Here is a 17,057-nt window from a genome sequence, read left to right on the forward strand (position 1 = left end):
GGCCTGGAATATTCACCTCTGTATACAGCTACCAGTGTATCCCAGCAACTGAGGGGCCAAAATTCCAGTGAGGCTGCCCAAGGGGAGGGTGCATCTCACCTGCGCACAACCTTGCAGGCTGAGCTGCAGGTACAGGGCTGCACACAAAGGAGAGGCCTCTGGGGCTGAGCTGAGAGTGAAACAAAATGTGAGTTCCACACAAGAGCAGCAGCACTGCTGAGTAACACAACAGATGCACGTAAGTATGGATTGAGAGAACAGACACAAAACTGATTTCCAGAAGTACACGTCACACTGCCATCTCAGCACTTGGAAACCATTCAGGGAAACAGAAACTCTTGACTTACACCAAGCCAAAGTGTGCTGGCATTGTGCTGGCAGGAATGAGCCTTTGCAGGCTTGTTAACAGAGTTTGTGCTGCATAAATGCTGCCAAGGACACACAACAGGAACAGTGAGATTCTAGTAATGCTTATTTGTCTTTCTTTGGTTTAGAAACTTGGACTATACACACCAGCCATAAAGAGCCATGGTGTTCATGATAGATGGTCTGAGGATTAAGAATTGTGGGTATTCCAGAGCCCTCTAAGGGAGGGAATTGCATTGTCACCTCCTACAGGTGCAGGGAGAGGGACAGGGACCTCCACTGATGTCAGTCCACGCTTTAAACTAACCTTGGAAGAGTATTTATTTCCCTAACTCCTCATTACATTGCTGCCCCACAGGCACTAAGTGCTACACACCATACAGTGAAGTCCAGAAGGGGTTAAAACAGAATGCAGACAGCAGCTACTGAGAGACCCCGGTGGAGGGAAGGATTTCCAAGATCATTTTACATCCATAAGGCACAGTCTTGGGTTTGTGTGGCAAGGTTTGGGTAGCAGGGGATACAGGGGGATTTCTGAGAAGAAATCTGGTGAGAAGCTGCCAGAAGCTCCCCCCATGCTCAATGGAGGCAGTGCCAGCCCAGGACAGCCCCGGTGCCACCTCGGGGTAACAGAGCTACCAAGGGTGAACAAACCTGCACAGCTGCAGCCAGAGAGAGGAGTGGGCTTATTCCTTCTTCTGTAATATGGAACCTCTTCCTGAAACACCTCTAGGTTGAATCCATGCTCCTTCTCTGTGGATAAGCTGATTTTGATGTGGCAATTCACAGCAGGTCCCACCAGCTCCTTGTGCTTCCTTTGCACAGCCCAGTGACTCTTCTGTAGAACTGCAATGCTGATATTTAATGCACAGCTGGAAATCAGAAAGTTTGTTTCTCTTCAAGGTTTTTTTCAGTTTCACAGGAGCCTGATTAATAAAGATGGAAAAAGCAACTCACTGCCTTTCCCTATTGCACGGGCAGTGGAAAAAAGTACACAAGGATTTCTGACTCTCTGTTGGGTGGTGCAAGGTATTCTGTCGTGGTTGCAAAACACCCTTCCCTGTAATGAGCTCAGGTAATGATGATATTTTCTCAGATCTAATCTTTGGCTGTTTTAATCAAACTTATTTTTTCATTGTATTATATAATTCAAGGACGTATTCTGAGAAATTACTATTTAAATAGAGCGTGAAAATATGCTAAGTAAAATATTTCTTCTCTCAATTTCCTCTGAGTCCATTTAAAACCGTTACAATAAAATTAGGAGCTCTTTGAGAGGAAAAGATTTAATATCTTTTTACTTGCACAATGTTACTTTTGTGGCTGTTACACAGAGTTTTCTTCAAGAAGAAAAAAGACTGTGATCCACATGCTGTATGTTCAGAGAAAGCTGAATGCCAGCAGGATCTTATTCAACACAGAGTGAAAAATTTGAAGTCTTCTTCTGTAACAGACATGGGAATGCAGTCTTCAAAATTCTAATTTCAGTGCATTAAAGTAGATTCCTATAAAGCTGATGAAATTTGAAAGAAATCAATGAATGAAGAGTCCCTTGGAGGCTGCTGGTGTTATGAATCATGTCTGTGATCTCAGGTGGAAGACTAAAACTGAGCTACTGAGTTTCAAAGCATAAAAAGTAATGACCACAGACAATGAAGCAGAAGCTTCATTAGCTGCCGTTACCAGCGCAATATTGCCAGATTAACAGAAACTCAGACATACGACATTGTTCAACAAAGTATCCAACAAGGAGCCACCCACATTAAATTATAGTGCAGCTCGATGTGAATCAACTAAGACATATTTGCACTGAATGGTAATGCCTTTTACTTACCTCAGACAAAATTCCTCTTAGCACATCATTTTTGGCATGAGCACTATGGCTGGCAAGCCCCATGGGAAGCTGGACTGCCTGGCAGGTGACACCCACCTGGGCAGGTATAAAGAGCCACCAGCAAGGACAGCCCGCTGCACTTTGATTTCCTAAATCTCGCTGTGCACAGCTTCGCACCTGCAGCTGAACATCTGCTCCTTTCACCATGAGCTGCAGCATCAAGAGAACGTCCAGCACCTCGTACAGGAGCGGAGGAGGAGGCGGCGGTGCCTGCGGGGGCAGCAGCGGCCGCAGCTCCTCCGTGTCCTGCCGGCGCTACGCCTCCTCCGTCATCGGCGGGGGCAGCTACGGCGGCGGCCTCAGCATGGGCAGCATGGCCGGGGGCTTCGGCGGGGGCTTCGGCGGGGGCTTTGCGGGGATCTGCGGCCCCGGGGGGGACCTGCTGCTCGGCGGCAATGAGAAGGTCACCATGCAGAACCTCAACGACCGCCTGGCCTCTTACCTGGACAAGGTGCGCATGCTGGAGGAAGAGAACGCTCAGCTTGAGCACCACATCCGCGAGTGGTACAGGAAACAAGCTCCCAGCGTCTCCAAGGACTACAGCTCCTACTACCAGACCATCGAACAACTCCAGAATCAGGTGAGATCATCCCAACACACGTGGCTCCATCTCCCACATGCTCCTCTCTCCTCTAAGGCCTTCCTCTTTGCTTCTTCCTCCTCCCTCTGTCCTCAACACTGGGCTCTACCACTTGTAGGACAGCCGTGCTGGTGGTACCTCAGGCACAAACCTGCTGAGCTGCACCTCCCATCCATCCCCTGGCTGAGCAAACCCTCAGAGCAGCCCCCAGGCAGCAGGGCACAGCCCGAGGCACCAGCAGCTCCAGCAGCCACAGACACGCTGGCTCACGCCATGAACATCCCACCTTGTGCAGGTGCCTCCAAACCAGCCATGTGTGGTTTGCAGTGCTTCCCTCTGCTCCCAGCCACATCAGCTGGATGGAGTGCAAAGCCAAAGTAGGCTCTGAGCTCTCTTTGTCCCTTCACATTCCTGCAGACAGGACTGATGTCTTCCATTACAATCAGGTCACACAGTACCAAAAAAACAGATCAAACAGATACTGTGAAGAAGCACGTTATATAGAAAGGGCTGCAAACTCTCTTTGGGACTCATGAGGGCTGTCTCTGACTTGAGAAAAGGAAGAGCATGGAATTGGCAGGATGGTCTGTGATAGCACAAGCTTCACTGAAAAGTAAATCTGTATTGTTACCCTTCCATATGCCCCCTGCACTACTGCAAGAAATAATTTTAAGACACTCATTAATACCCTACCAAAACTTAGAGCCTTCTTTCTGCTTGTCCTGGAAATCTAGAACACAGAAAGACACCTGTCCACCTTCCCCTTTTGCAGATTATTTCTGCCACTGTGGACAATAACAGAATGCTTTTGGACATTGATAACAGCAAGATGACTGCTGAAGACTTCAGAATGAAGTGAGTAGCTCCCTGTGAACCTTGCATGTCTGTCAAATCCCTCTTATCATCATCTAGGAAGACAAGGGAGGACTGCCCTGGGTGGTATTACTGAGTCATCCTGTTTTACTGGAATACTGATCTTAGAAAGATATGTGCTATTGACTGTCAGTATTTCATTTCCCCATTTCTCTGTCTCTGTGTGTGACACAGGTATGAGAATGAGCTGGTCATCCGTCAGACCGTGGAGGCTGATATCAATGGCCTGAGAAATCTCATGGATGACCTGACTCTGGTTAGATCTTCCCTGGAATCTGAGCTGGAGTCCCTGAAGGATGAGCTGATTGCTCTCAAGAGAAACCATGAGGAGGTACGATCCAATGATAAATAGCACAGCCAAAGACACAATCCATTGATTCTTTATGGCCCCCATCATCACATATCAAGTGATTTTCACCTTATGCCATGAGATTGTTGTTCCTTTGTCCCTTTGTAGTGCTTTGCCCCAGCACAACAAATGACCTGTGTGTGCTCTTGTCTCTCTCTCTGCACTCCCTGCAGGAAATGAGGCAGCTCCAGTCCCAAACTGGTGGCGATGTGAGCGTGGAGGTCAATGCTGCCCCTGGACAAGACTTGACAAAGATCCTGAATGACCTGAGAGATGAATATGAGCAGATCATTGAGAAGAACCGCAGGGAGGTGGAGCAGTGGTATGAAGTCAAGGTATGTAGCAATGTCCAGAGTGGAGTCTCCTTTGGTGGCACAGCCCAGACACCCTGGTACCGGGACTGACTGAAAGGGAGAGGCTCCCTGCACGTGTGAGCTCTCATTCAGCAAATCTGCTCCCTTGTGGCTCAGCAAGTGTCTCTGGGCTTTGACTCTGCAGATCCAAGAAGTCAATCAGCAGGTCACTTCCAGCAGCCAGGACATCCAGACCAGCAGCCACCAGCTGAGCGAGCTGAGGCGCGAGATGCAGAACCTGGAGATCGAGCTGCAGGCACAGCTCAGCACGGTACGTGGGCAGCATCTGCAGGCCCTTCCCTCCCTGGCACGGGCAGGCAGCTGTAGAACTCTGCTCCTCACCTCCTGTGTTTGCCTTTCCAGAAAAGCTCTCTGGAAAACTCCCTGGCAGAAACCGAGTCTCGCTACGGATTCTTGATGCAACAAATCCAGGTGCAGGTCAACTCCGTGGAGGAGGAGCTGGCCAGCATCCGCTGTGAGATGGAGGGTCAGAGCCAGGAGTACAAGATGCTCCTGGGGATAAAAACCCGTCTGGAGCAGGAGATCCAGCAGTACCGGGCACTGCTGAATGAGGGGCAGCAGGATCTTGTGTATGTATTTCATATTATAGCAAGCAAGTCAAAAGAAATCCTCATGTACTTATTTGCCAATAGAGACTTTTTGTCCCTGAAGCTACATCAACGTATCTTTCAATTGAATATCCAATGTTAGTAGGTTTTGATGAATTCTCTGTTGGCTTTTTTTTTTTTTAACAGTACTTCCCAAGGAGCTTTCCAAGGAGGTGGAAAATCCTCCCAGTCATATTCTGCTTCCTTCTCTCATTCCCAGTGTGGAGAAATGTCAGGTAAGTCAATACTTTGTAAGCAGGTCATTATTAGTGGGTTACATCTGCCCCAATAGCTACAATGTATTTGCTCAGAAAAAGGTTTGTAGTTTGGGTGGGAAAGATTCCGAGGTCCATTAGCCTGGGAGTGAGAAACCTCATTACTCTGCTGCAGCAGAATCAGGGGTTGAAATACAGCAAGTGCTGCTCTTCCCTCTGCCTAAATATAAAATACAGTTTATAAACTTTATGGGATGGGAAATAAACTTTATGGGATGGGAAATACTTACTGGAATAATAAAAAAATACAGTTCTGACAAAGCACCCGGGGTGCTGCTGGGCATGGAGCCTCTGCACCTCTGCTGCTAACACTGTCAGGCGTAAGAATTCCACTCAGCAGGAATGCTCAGACTTCCCCTGAAGGCAGTGATTTGCTCTGTGCTCACACAGGGCAGTCAAGAGTGTGCTAGAGCAGCAGGAGAGACCCTGGCACCGCCCGGCTGCGATGCTCCGACCGTGGGCGGCGAGAGACACCCGGGAGTTTCTGCAGCTCGGCCGAGGGAAGGGTTTGGAAGAGCCTGGTCACCTGCCCCAGCACCCCCTCCTCCTCCCTGCAATGCTTGGCTTACTCAACTTGTCTTTGGCAACTCATTCTTTGTTAAAGGGTTCACACTCTGCTGGTAACTCTGCTCTAATAAATCTTTATGTCTGCAATTCAAATCACAACATGTCTGAGAAAATAAATGTAACCAACCTCGTGGGGGTACTTATCCAGATCATCCAGTAGATACAGGCTGTGGAGTTGTACTGGGTACATGATCTCACAACAGTCCATTCTGCACTAGGAAAATGGACACAGTGCTGGGATAGAAGCACTGAGTGAAAGGAAATACCAGGAATTGTGACCATGGCTGCGTGGGGTGAGACAACAGCCAGCCTCTGCCGAGGGGAACTGCTGGGTGAGGCTGGCAGAACTCTCTCTTCACAAGCAAGAGGTATAAGGCTGCAAAGAGAAATCTTGTTGTCAGTTCTCGTCACAATTTTTCTCCTTCCTGAGATGTTAAAAACCATTTACAATTTTGTTTCTTAATGGTCACTAAGGGATTGCTTTCTGGCCCCTTGCCTTGCTACTTGTACTAAAGAGAATGAATTATGTGAGTGAAAGGAGAAAGAAAATACAAATGATGGGTAACTATCAGGAGATTAACTGTTAATTTACTAAACTGTGCCCAGTGGTACTACTGTGAGTTATCTGAGTCCATTGATCTCATCACAGCCAGAGTACTGTGGGAAGGAAGGTGTGACTCAGGAGAGGTTCTTCCAGTATGAAGGGGCTTCCTCACAAGTATTTCTACACCTTCTGTTGCACAGAGAATGACGTATTGCTGACTTCTGTTGGGAGAAACACACAGCAAGACAATGGATCTGTTCCCTTCAGTGTCATGCACCAAAAACATTCCAGTGTTTATGATAGAAATTTCTATTTAAATACTGATCTAATACCAAGAACCCAATTTCTGTTAGTACACAGAGCTGGCTGATACTCTGCCTTAAGAGAAATGAGACACATTCCTTTCACTGAAGGTATTTTCTATATTTTACTGCTTAAGAACATAAAATATGCAACAAAATTAGAGATGAGACAGCAATACTAAATTAGGGCAGCTCCTTTAGATGTATTTTGCTTTCTGAAGATCACAGTGAAGCCCCTTTCAGTCCCTGACTGTTGTGCACCAGATACATGAAATCAACCATGTATCACTTACAGGTGCCTGTTTGTCCCTTCCCACTGATTAAACCTGGTTTCTGGTATTTCCCATTTCATTTCACACTTAAGGATAGATCTGTTAGGGTAATGCAATTAAACATTTTCTCATAACAACCAACATAGAAGAGTTTGATTTTGTTTAGGTCTTCTCTCAGTAACCACATGCCTCTGCCAGCACAGCACCCTGACTGCAGCCTGCAGTGTGCCCAGAAAGTATACATTTTCTACTTCTGTTGAAAAAATGACTTTTATCAGTCCAGCATCAGGAATTTGTGTGAATAAAAGCCTGTCTACAATTAATAAAAAGCTCATTTCAGATTTTAACTGTATAGAAAGTGATGTAAAGCAAATGCAAACATGACTTTTGTCTCTAGAGGCTGCCAGAGCTCACTCAGGTCTCAGCTGTGTTTACTGTACCCAAAGCAGCTGAAGGAGACATCTTTTAAAGCCAGATTATTGAACCTTAAACTACAGAAAATGTCTATAACTGAGGAATTTAGAATTCAATTAGTTGCCATCATCAATAACAGGAGCGCATGGAAGCAGGAAGAGAGAAATTGGAACAGGAAAGGATCCTTCTGCTGGAACAGCTTAATTTCCCTTGGGAAGCATCTCTAAATTTGTCCTTTTTCAGTGGTAGGAAGGACTATGAGTAATGATTTAGATCAGCTGTGGAATTAAAATAGCTCACACTTAATAGGATTTTCTGTAGGTCTATACATACACAAGTTTATGAGCCCATTGCATGGAGTGACATAAGAGGAAGATGAGCCCAGAATGAGGGGTTGTGGAAATCCTATAGCTCTGAATGAACTGAGCAAATGCTCAGGTTGAGTGAAATGAAATCCTATAGCTCTGAATGAGCTGAGCAAATGCTCAGGTTGAGTGATGCTGCAGGACAATGGATGAGGAATGCACAAACAGAGTTCCTGATGAAACTCTTGGGAGTTGCGCTCTTCTTACCAAGACCACATTTGACTCATTTACTGTAAAACAATTAATTACCAGTAATTGTATCTAGGATTGTTCTCTCCCTCTAGTGTGACTGAAGACATACATCCAGTAATGGCATCACAGTCTCTGTGGAAACCACAGGCTGCTTTTGGCTCCTCTGCCAATTTGGAACATCCAACTTCACCAGTGAGTAAACAGCACTGGGAAAGGATTCACAGCACTCGTACTTCAAACAAACTTCTGATGTGCAGAGGTCCATGGGGCACACTATGAGCAAAGGGTCTGCCAGAGGAAAATGTGATTTCAAAGCTCTTACAGTGCCTTTGAATGGCTGAGGAGCCTCAACATCTACAGTAGAACATGTCTGACCTGCTTGTCCATCGTGAAAGGTAATGGCTCCTGAACAGTATTGGCTCTCCTGGCTTGTGAGGTAAATCAGCAGGTCCAAACTCACTCACAACAGCCAACTCAGGCCAAGAGCCACAGGAGAGTGGCCAGAAATGCACATGGAGACAAGGAAATACCCTCAAATTACAGAACAGTCTAGAGATTAAATGTTTGGGATGCAGTTATGGAAGTAAGGATGGTTAGAGCACCTATTCAAAAAAGAGGAGAGGAACAGAGAGACAGAGAAAAGGCACCTGGTGACAGAATGAAATTACAGCATTGGGAAATGTCAGAAATTGTTGGGCCGGGTTTTGTGATGCAACAATGCTGAGAAGGAGATATAAAATCAACACCTCTGGCACTAACACCAATCAGCAATAAACTTCTCATAGGGGAGAATAAAAGTGCATTTCAACAATCTAATGAGGAAAATATGACTAAGGAATCACACCCTGTGAGAAAATAATTTTTATTTTTTAATAAAGATGACTCAGTCTCAATAACATATGCAAAGCACCTGGTTCTGACGTGTGGATAATTAGAGAGCTACCAATAAAACAACAATCATAATTATGTAGATCAAAGGCTCTGTGATATGGGGGTGGTGGTGTGTCAAGAAAGAGGGTGAATGGTTTTCCATGATCCTTCAGTCAGCCATAACACATTAGTAACTTTATGGATCTAATAATCACTGTGGCTAAGAAAAAAAAAAATCCTGCTTGAGCCACAACTGCAGGGTGTGTGTAAGTAACAGCATAAATGGAGAAACCAACCACAAAAAAATGAGTAAATTATAACTTCCAAGTAGAGATGCATTTCCATCAAAGTTCAACCCTCACATAATGAGACCCCTTGTCATTCAGGCTTAAAATTTACCTTTTCCTAAAGTTATTTAAAGGCAAAATTTCCTTTCCAAAGAAGGGCTTACCACAATCTGCCCCCTTACCAACATGGTGCAGTGGTGCAGCACAAAGGGACAAAAGACTGAAGGTAAGGGGGATCTAGAAGGTCATCCCAGCTGACTCTGTTATACAAGGGTAAAATCCCCAACATCGATTGACTAGATCAGATTTGAAACTCTCTCTTCCATCCACAGCTCCTGCAATGGAAACTCTTCAAGACCCTTCCGCCTCTCAAAGTTAAAAATTTCCCCTTAGTTTCTAGCCCAAACACACTCAAATCCAGACTGTGCCCTTTCCTACATGGACTATAGGATTGTTCTGTATTTCAAAGAGCCCTGGTTCCTCCTTCCTCAAGAACCAACTGATAACAATCTCAGCCTCTATCTGGCCAAGCCAAGTCCTCTTCTCTCCCAGGATACAGCCAATGCAGCCATAGAGACTTCATGTACATATTTCAGTTTAAGATAACCTCTGAGTGATTGGAAATATGCACAAAAATGTTTAAAAACTCACAACTTTAAAATGGCATTACTGCATGCATACCAGAGCATGAGACAGGAGAATTTCCTGTAACTGATACCACCAGAGTTTGGTGAGAACAGAAATAACACAGCTGCTGTTAAGCTCATTCCACTGTGATTTACCACTAAGTACTCTGAGAGACAGTGCCCACTGTGAGCTTTCTTTTCTAGGGAAAAAAAACCTGAACTCTAGATCCTGACCTAAAACAGAACTTCTTAAGAGATTCTGTTTCCAGAAGTGGCAGTTCTGAGGAGAATTTGAACCAGCCTCACACGAAGGGTGTTTGAGTTCATACTTCTCCAAATCTGAAATTAAAGCAAAGTGATTAGGTGGTGCTTTCACCACCTGTTTTGAGGACAAAAGAAAATTACTCCAAAGAACAAAGAACAACTATTAAAATGAGTCTCACTCACTAAGTAGCCAGCAACGAGATATCTCCAACAAAATCTAACTCACAGCCACCCACCCGAAATTGCAGTGCAGGCTTGGGGTGAATCAGCATGCAAACCCAGTACCTGGGGGGAGGGCTGTCCCAAGCCCCAAAAGAAATTCCCCTTAGCACATCACTTTCTGCATGAGCACTATGGCTGGCAAGCCCCATGGGAAGCTGGACTGCCTGGCAGGTGACACCCACCTGGGCAGGTATAAAGAGCCACCAGCAAGGACAGCCCGCTGCACTTTGATTTCCTGAATCTCGCTGTGCACAGCTTCGCACCTGCAGCTGAACATCTGCTCCTTTCACCATGAGCTGCAGCATCAAGAGAACGTCCAGCACCTCGTACAGGAGCGGAGGAGGAGGCGGCGGTGCCTGCGGGGGCAGCAGCGGCCGCAGCTCCTCCGTGTCCTGCCGGCGCTACGCCTCCTCCGTCATCGGCGGGGGCAGCTACGGCGGCGGCCTCAGCATGGGCAGCATGGCCGGGGGCTTCGGCGGGGGCTTCGGCGGGGGCTTCGGCGGGGGCTTCGGCGGGGGCTCTGCGGGGATCTGCGGCCCCGGGGGGGACCTGCTGCTCGGCGGCAATGAGAAGGTCACCATGCAGAACCTCAACGACCGCCTGGCCTCTTACCTGGACAAGGTGCGCATGCTGGAGGAAGAGAACGCTCAGCTTGAGCACCACATCCGCGAGTGGTACAGGAAACAAGCTCCCAGCGTTTCCAAGGACTACAGCTCCTACTACCAGACCATCGAACAACTCCAGAATCAGGTAGGATCATCCTGGCTCCATCTCCCACATGCTCCTCTCTCCTCTAAGGCCTTCCTCCTTCCTCTTTGCTTCTTCTTCCTCCCTCTGTCCTCATCACTGGGCTCTACCACTTGTAGGATGGCCGTGCTGGTGGTACCTCAGGCACAAACCTGCTGAGCTGCACCTCCCATCCATCCCCTGGTTGAGCAAACCCTCAGAGCAGCCCCCAGGCAGCAGGGCACAGCCCGAGGCACCAGCAGCTCCAGCAGCCACAGACACGCTGGCTCACGCCATGAACATCCCACCTTGTGCAGGTGCCTCCAAACCAGCCACGTGTGGTTTGCAGTGCTTCCCTCTGCTCCCAGCCACATCAGCTGGATGGGAGTGCAAAGCCAAAGCACCTGGATGGAAGGATCTGAGCTCCCTTTGTCCCTTCACACTCCTACAGATAGGTGAAGAACTGAGTTCTTCCCTTACAATCAACTGTTTTCACAATGAGATGACTTACAGCATCGGGCAAAGCCCACGCTGCCTCCTACACCCAGAGTGCAGAACCCCATGGGGCTTGGCCATCTCCCAAAATAAATGTTCTTCTGTTCTTTCCCCCCATCAATATACTCTTTCAGCAAAATCTTTGGAAAGCCAAAACCTTGCACACATGAGTCTGTATGGCATGGCAACTGAGGAACTTTCTGAGGCCCCTGCACTACTCTATAAAACAATCAGTAACACTCTACCAGAGCTTTGTGTCTTTTTTCTGCTTTTCCCTTTTTTTTATCAAAGTGTTCTTTGGTAGAGTGTTCTACCTGTTCTAGATTCTGGAAATCTAGAACACAGAAAGACACCTGTCCACCTTCCCCTTTTGCAGATTATTTCTGCCACTGTGGACAACAACAGGATGATTCTGGACATTGACAACAGCAAGATGACTGCTGATGACTTCAGAATGAAGTGAGTAGCTCCCCGTGAACCTTGCCTCTTTTGTGTCACAAATTTTATGAGACTCATGAATGCAGGTGGATGAAGCCCTGTCTAAAGTGGTGTGATCAAGCCTACACATCGAAATGAAATGAGTGTGCAATGCTTTGCTTTCCTTTGGTACAGGTATGAGAATGAGCTGGTCATCCGTCAGACCGTGGAGGCTGACATCAATGGCCTGAGAAACATCCTGGATGGTCTCACTAGCACTCGGTCTTCCCTGGAATCTGAGTTGGAGTCCTTGAGGGATGAGCTGACTGCTCTCAAGAGAAACCATGAGGAGGTACGATCCAATGAGAAATAGCACAGCCATAGACACAATCCATTGATTCTTTATGGCCCCCATCATCACATATCAAGTGATTTTCACCTTATGCCATGAGATTGTTGTTCCTTTGTCCCTTTGTAGTGCTTTGCCCCAGCACAACAAATGACCTGTGTGTGCTCTTGTCTCTCTCTCTGCACTCCCTGCAGGAAATGAGGCAGCTCCAGTCCCAAACTGGTGGCGACGTGAGCGTGGAGGTCAATGCTGCCCCTGGACAAGACTTGACAAAGATCCTGAATGACCTGAGAGATGAATATGAGCAGATCATTGCAAGGAACCGCAAGGAAGTGGAGCAGTGGTATGAAGTCAAGGTATGTAGCAATGTCCAGAGTGGAGTCTCCTTTGGTGGCACAGCCCAGACACCCTGGTACCGGGACTGACTGAAAGGGAGAGGCTCCCTGCACGTGTGAGCTCTCATTCAGCAAATCTGCTCCCTTGTGGCTCAGCAAGTGTCTCTGGGCTTTGACTCTGCAGATCCAAGAAGTCAATCAGCAGGTCACTTCCAGCAGCCAGGACATCCAGACCAGCAGCCACCAGCTGAGCGAGCTGAGGCGCGAGATGCAGAACCTGGAGATCGAGCTGCAGGCACAGCTCAGCACGGTACACAGCAGCATCTGCAGGCCCTTCCCTCCCTGGCACGGGCAGGCAGCTGTAGAACTCTGCTCCTCACCTCCTGTGTTTGCCTTTCCAGAAAAGCTCTCTGGAAAACTCCCTGGCAGAAACCGAGTCTCGCTACGGCCGCATGCTCCAACAAATCCAGGCGCAGGTCTGCTCCGTGGAGGAGGAGCTGGGCAGCATCCGCTGTGAGATCGAGGGTCAGAGCCAGGAGTACAAGATGCTCCTGGGCATCAAGATGCGCCTGGAGCAGGAGATCCAGCAGTACCGGTCGCTGCTGCAGGAGGGGCAGCAGGATCTTGTGTATGTTCTCTGTTCGCAAATAAGGGCACCAATTTTATCACAAGCTTTTCTCTCTTGGCACTTACAGAAGATAGAGCAGAATATTTTACTTGTCTCTAGCTGAAATCTAAGTTCAGCAACTTTTATTCACAGCATCGGCATTGAAATGCGTCTATCAAAAACCTCATCATCAGATCAAACATCAAGGGAAACACAGAGCAGATTGTTACTGCCAGGTTTTGAGTTAATCAGTTCCTCTTGACCTGTTTGCACAGAGTGAATTCCATGAGAGGAATCACTGTGCCAAACCAAATTGTAATGAAGTTCCTTCTTTCAGCAGACAAATAAGCACAGCTGGACTGTGAGAGTACAAGAATTTTACTGCAGCAGTCTCTTTCTGTCTCTGCTTTTACAATTTTCTAGGAAAATACAGCTGAATTGAATGAAATGAAAAAATATATATAAAAATACATTTGCAAGATCCAGGAAAAGCTGAGTTGTTACATTCACTGCACATGATGTCAGTATGTATTTATTGCTCCCTTAATTAAAACTCCTTTCCTTTTACAGATCATGTCAAGGAGCTCTCCAAGGAGGAGGTATGTCCTCCCACTCTTCTAGTTCCTACTGTCATGGTCAATCTAGTGACAAGGCAGGTAAGAAACATCTTTCAAAGAGCATCCAAACTTATGGCTTTCACATTTTGTGTTTCATTCCTTTTCCTGTTAATACCAACCTTGTGCTATGGTTTCCACATCTGCAATTGCAGCAGGGATTAAACCATTCACAATCAAAGCTCTTCATTTCAAAGTGGTTTGGCTCCAATTCCAGAGACAGGCTAAGCTCCTTTCCCATGCTTTTGCTAACAAATGAATATTTAAATGGTGGATGGATCTGAAATGTCAGTGCTGCAAAGAGACTCTTGGTTTCCCTATCAGAGCCATGGTTTCTTCTTTCTTTCCACAGGACAGTCAAGAGTGTGTTAAGATGCCAGTGACCTGTTGGGCTTCCCTGATCCAGTCGGTGCCGTGGGAGCAGCCGGCCCTCAGCGTGGTGTGACCTACGCCATGCACAGACTGCTCTCCAAATGCTATTCATGAAATCAAATTTCATAATTACTAGGCTTTTCCTAAAACTATCTACCCCTCCCTTTAGATCCTGTCCAGCATTGTGATCAGTGTGCTCACACACAGGTTTCTGCAGTGCACTTGGTTCTCTACTGAACAACAATTCCTTGAATAAAGCTTTATCTTTCTGCAATGCAAAGAAAACTCTGTGTCCAGCAGTCTATTTGGTATATTAATATTCTATTTACACTTAGGTGTAACAAGTCAGGCACACAAAGAAATTAAGGTTGCATGAATTGTGTAATATGGCTCCAAAGAAATACGTGAATTCTAAATCATATGATGACTGGATAAATCCTGGAGATGAAGAAACACATCCACATTAAACTCAAGGGTGACACCTATGGGGAACAGAAAGGGGAGAGGGAACCCCTTCTTCATAGAATGTGTTGCAAGGGGTGTGCAAGTAGTTGATTTGCCAATTCAGCAGCTGAAGTGAAAAATCAGGATTAAATAACCCCAAAATTTCATGAAAATTTTGTCAAATCAAAATCACTTTTCCTTAGTCACTGAACAAGAACAAGAAGTCCTATTTAGGCAGCCCTTTCTGCCAGCTTCTGGGTGAGAGCTCTGTCTAATCTTTATCAGCTAAGGAAAGGGTTAGATCAGGAAATGAGTGAGGAGTATGAAAGTTCTACTAACCCAACATTTAGTTGTTGGGATTATTCCTCCTGACATGTTGGAAAATCTGAGCTCAAGTCTTTTATCTGGAAGTTCCAGATGGAGGAGTGTGTTCCTATATCCCATAGGGTCATTCCCAGATCTGTGCTGTGTGGAACTCTGGGTGGAGAATGGCACAGTGCAGGCAAGGTTCAAGCTTTGTCACTAAACCTGCCCCACTTCGTGTTCCACACTCAGCTTATTTGGGCTCAACAGAGGAATAAAACGGGTGAAATATCTCAGTCATTTCAAACAGAGAAATCTGCATTTCAGTGTTTGATTTGCAGGGCTAAGGAAGCTGCTGAACAGGGTCGGCCACATAGCAGGGAGTGACTCCACTGCTGCCCTGCCCCAGACCCTGGGTGGGTCTCAGAGGCTCCATTGTTCCCTGAACACCTCCTAAATCATCGACATTTCTTATCCTGTCACGCAGCTTTACACTTACACTTTGGTTTGCAAAGAGTCAGGACAGGTAAAACATCATCATTTTGGATAACAAGGTATTATTTTAAAATACATCAAACTGTTCCATGTTACAATCCAGGCTGAATTCTCAGCACAGCAGGAAAGGGATGAGTCAGAGAAAATATTTCCATGGGAAACAAAGGTTTGTAATGTCAAAGCAGATCTGCCACTCCTTGGAGTCACAACAGGACTCTTCTGCTCTGCAAAAGTAACAGAGATTCTTCTGCCTTATGATCCCTTTTACTCCTCTCTCTTATCAACCAATGCTGACTATCCCAAACCCCCCCCCAGCACTAACCAGCTATAATGGACTTTGGGATCAAATACGTTTTTAGGCACAGTTTAACTAGGAAGAATGTCTGTAATCCCAGAAAGGAGCCATTTGTGCTCTAGGCTGCCTGTTGGGAACATTCCTGAGTCTCCTGCTTCCCTTCTGCTCTCTTTTAGGTGGGACACGTTTGCAGTGGCAGCATGAGGGAATGCTGTTATTGAGCCTTATCCTGCTCCAGTGGCGTGTCCCACAGCCCCGTACCAGGGACAGGATTTATCTGTGGGTGACAGAGTGTCCGTCCATTTGGGTCGGCTCCCTGGCATCCTCTGACGGCAGTTAAGGAAACAACAAGTAGGTTTTGTGACACAAACTGCTCGAAACACTCCCAAAATTAAATTAAAGCCTCAGGCCTGGAACACGGATCGTACAAGGAAAGCACAGATTCATTAAGAGGAAAATCGGCACGGTTTTATTTTTATTTCACCCCTTGGAGTCGGTGGCTGTGCTTAACAGCCGGGCCTGCAGGGGGCGCTCTGTGCCGCTGCCGCTTCCCAGGCCCCAAATCCCAGGGTTGGTGACTCAATTCTGGGAATGAATCATGTCCAGGTGGAAAATCCAACATTTTCAGGGGGTTTCATGAAGATCAAAGGGTGAAATGTCTGTATGGGCAGAAATTCAAGAAAAGAACCAGAACTGAGTGGACTGGGTTCTCCAAGGGGCTTCATTCTGCATCAGGATTCTGACACACAGAATTGAGACCCACAGCAATGCTTCCATTTGCCAGGGCAGCTGTCAGGTATGGACAGGTACAGCTGCCCACTGCTACTCCTGGTGCCTTTGTGCACAGTCCTGCCAGGCTCTGGCACTCCTGGCTACAAGGAAATGGAACCACAGAGGTGACAAGGCAGAGTTCCCTCTGGGCCCACCACCGACTCAAGGAATGAGAAAAGAAACTCTGACTCACTGTGCCTGTAACAAACAGCAGGAGGAAAGGAAGCTGCTCCTGTGATATTTCTGACATTTACCAGCCCACCATAGCCATGAAAAATAGCAGCAGCCAAGTTAAATAAGTATGAGAATTCATGCAGGAAAAGCCTTTCTCTCTCTAACAATTTCTGTTAGGTTGCACATCACATATAACACTTTGGAGTGCTAATCCCAACAAACATTGGAATTTCTTTAAGTGTTTCCACATTGTGGCTGCTGTATCCCTGGAGGTGTTCATGGCCTGCATCAACCTGTTCTAGTGGAAGGTGTCCCTGCCTGTGGCAGAGGGTGGGACTGGATGAGCTCTGAGGTCCCTTCCCACCCAAAGCATTCCATGATTCCATGATAAAGCACAAGTGACAGCAAACACGTAGTCTCAGGCACAGCAGAGCTTG

General features: G+C 46.7%; 2 protein-coding genes and 1 long non-coding RNA gene across 6 annotated transcripts in view; 2 read left to right on the forward strand and 1 right to left on the reverse strand.

Moving 5' to 3' along the window:
* The window catches only part of LOC143695767 (uncharacterized), a 151,668-nt gene that overhangs the window by 70,495 nt on the left and 64,116 nt on the right, over positions 1–17,057 (reverse strand). The window lies entirely within an intron of this gene.
* On the forward strand, positions 1,979–5,958 carry LOC129130830 (keratin, type I cytoskeletal 19-like). The gene is made up of 8 exons (XM_054649410.2): positions 1,979–2,840; positions 3,613–3,695; positions 3,888–4,044; positions 4,236–4,397; positions 4,561–4,686; positions 4,779–5,005; positions 5,171–5,259; positions 5,689–5,958. Exons 1-8 carry the CDS (start codon positions 2,406–2,408, stop codon positions 5,706–5,708), a joined length of 1,299 nt encoding a protein of 432 aa, XP_054505385.2. The 5' UTR covers positions 1,979–2,405; the 3' UTR covers positions 5,709–5,958.
* On the forward strand, positions 10,088–14,410 carry LOC129130829 (keratin, type I cytoskeletal 19-like). 2 transcript variants are annotated; one of them, XM_077190877.1, is made up of 8 exons: positions 10,088–10,973; positions 11,821–11,903; positions 12,057–12,213; positions 12,405–12,566; positions 12,730–12,855; positions 12,947–13,173; positions 13,723–13,751; positions 14,119–14,410. In XM_077190877.1, exons 1-8 carry the CDS (start codon positions 10,515–10,517, stop codon positions 14,136–14,138), a joined length of 1,263 nt encoding a protein of 420 aa, XP_077046992.1. In that variant the 5' UTR covers positions 10,088–10,514; the 3' UTR covers positions 14,139–14,410. The 2 variants fall into 2 exon arrangements, with proteins under 2 accessions (XP_077046992.1, XP_054505384.2); XM_054649409.2 differs by having other exon boundaries at positions 10,089–10,973; positions 13,723–13,808.

This window comes from Agelaius phoeniceus, chromosome 26 (genome assembly GCF_051311805.1).
Source record: "Agelaius phoeniceus isolate bAgePho1 chromosome 26, bAgePho1.hap1, whole genome shotgun sequence".
NCBI classification, from domain to species: Eukaryota; Metazoa; Chordata; class Aves; order Passeriformes; family Icteridae; genus Agelaius; species Agelaius phoeniceus.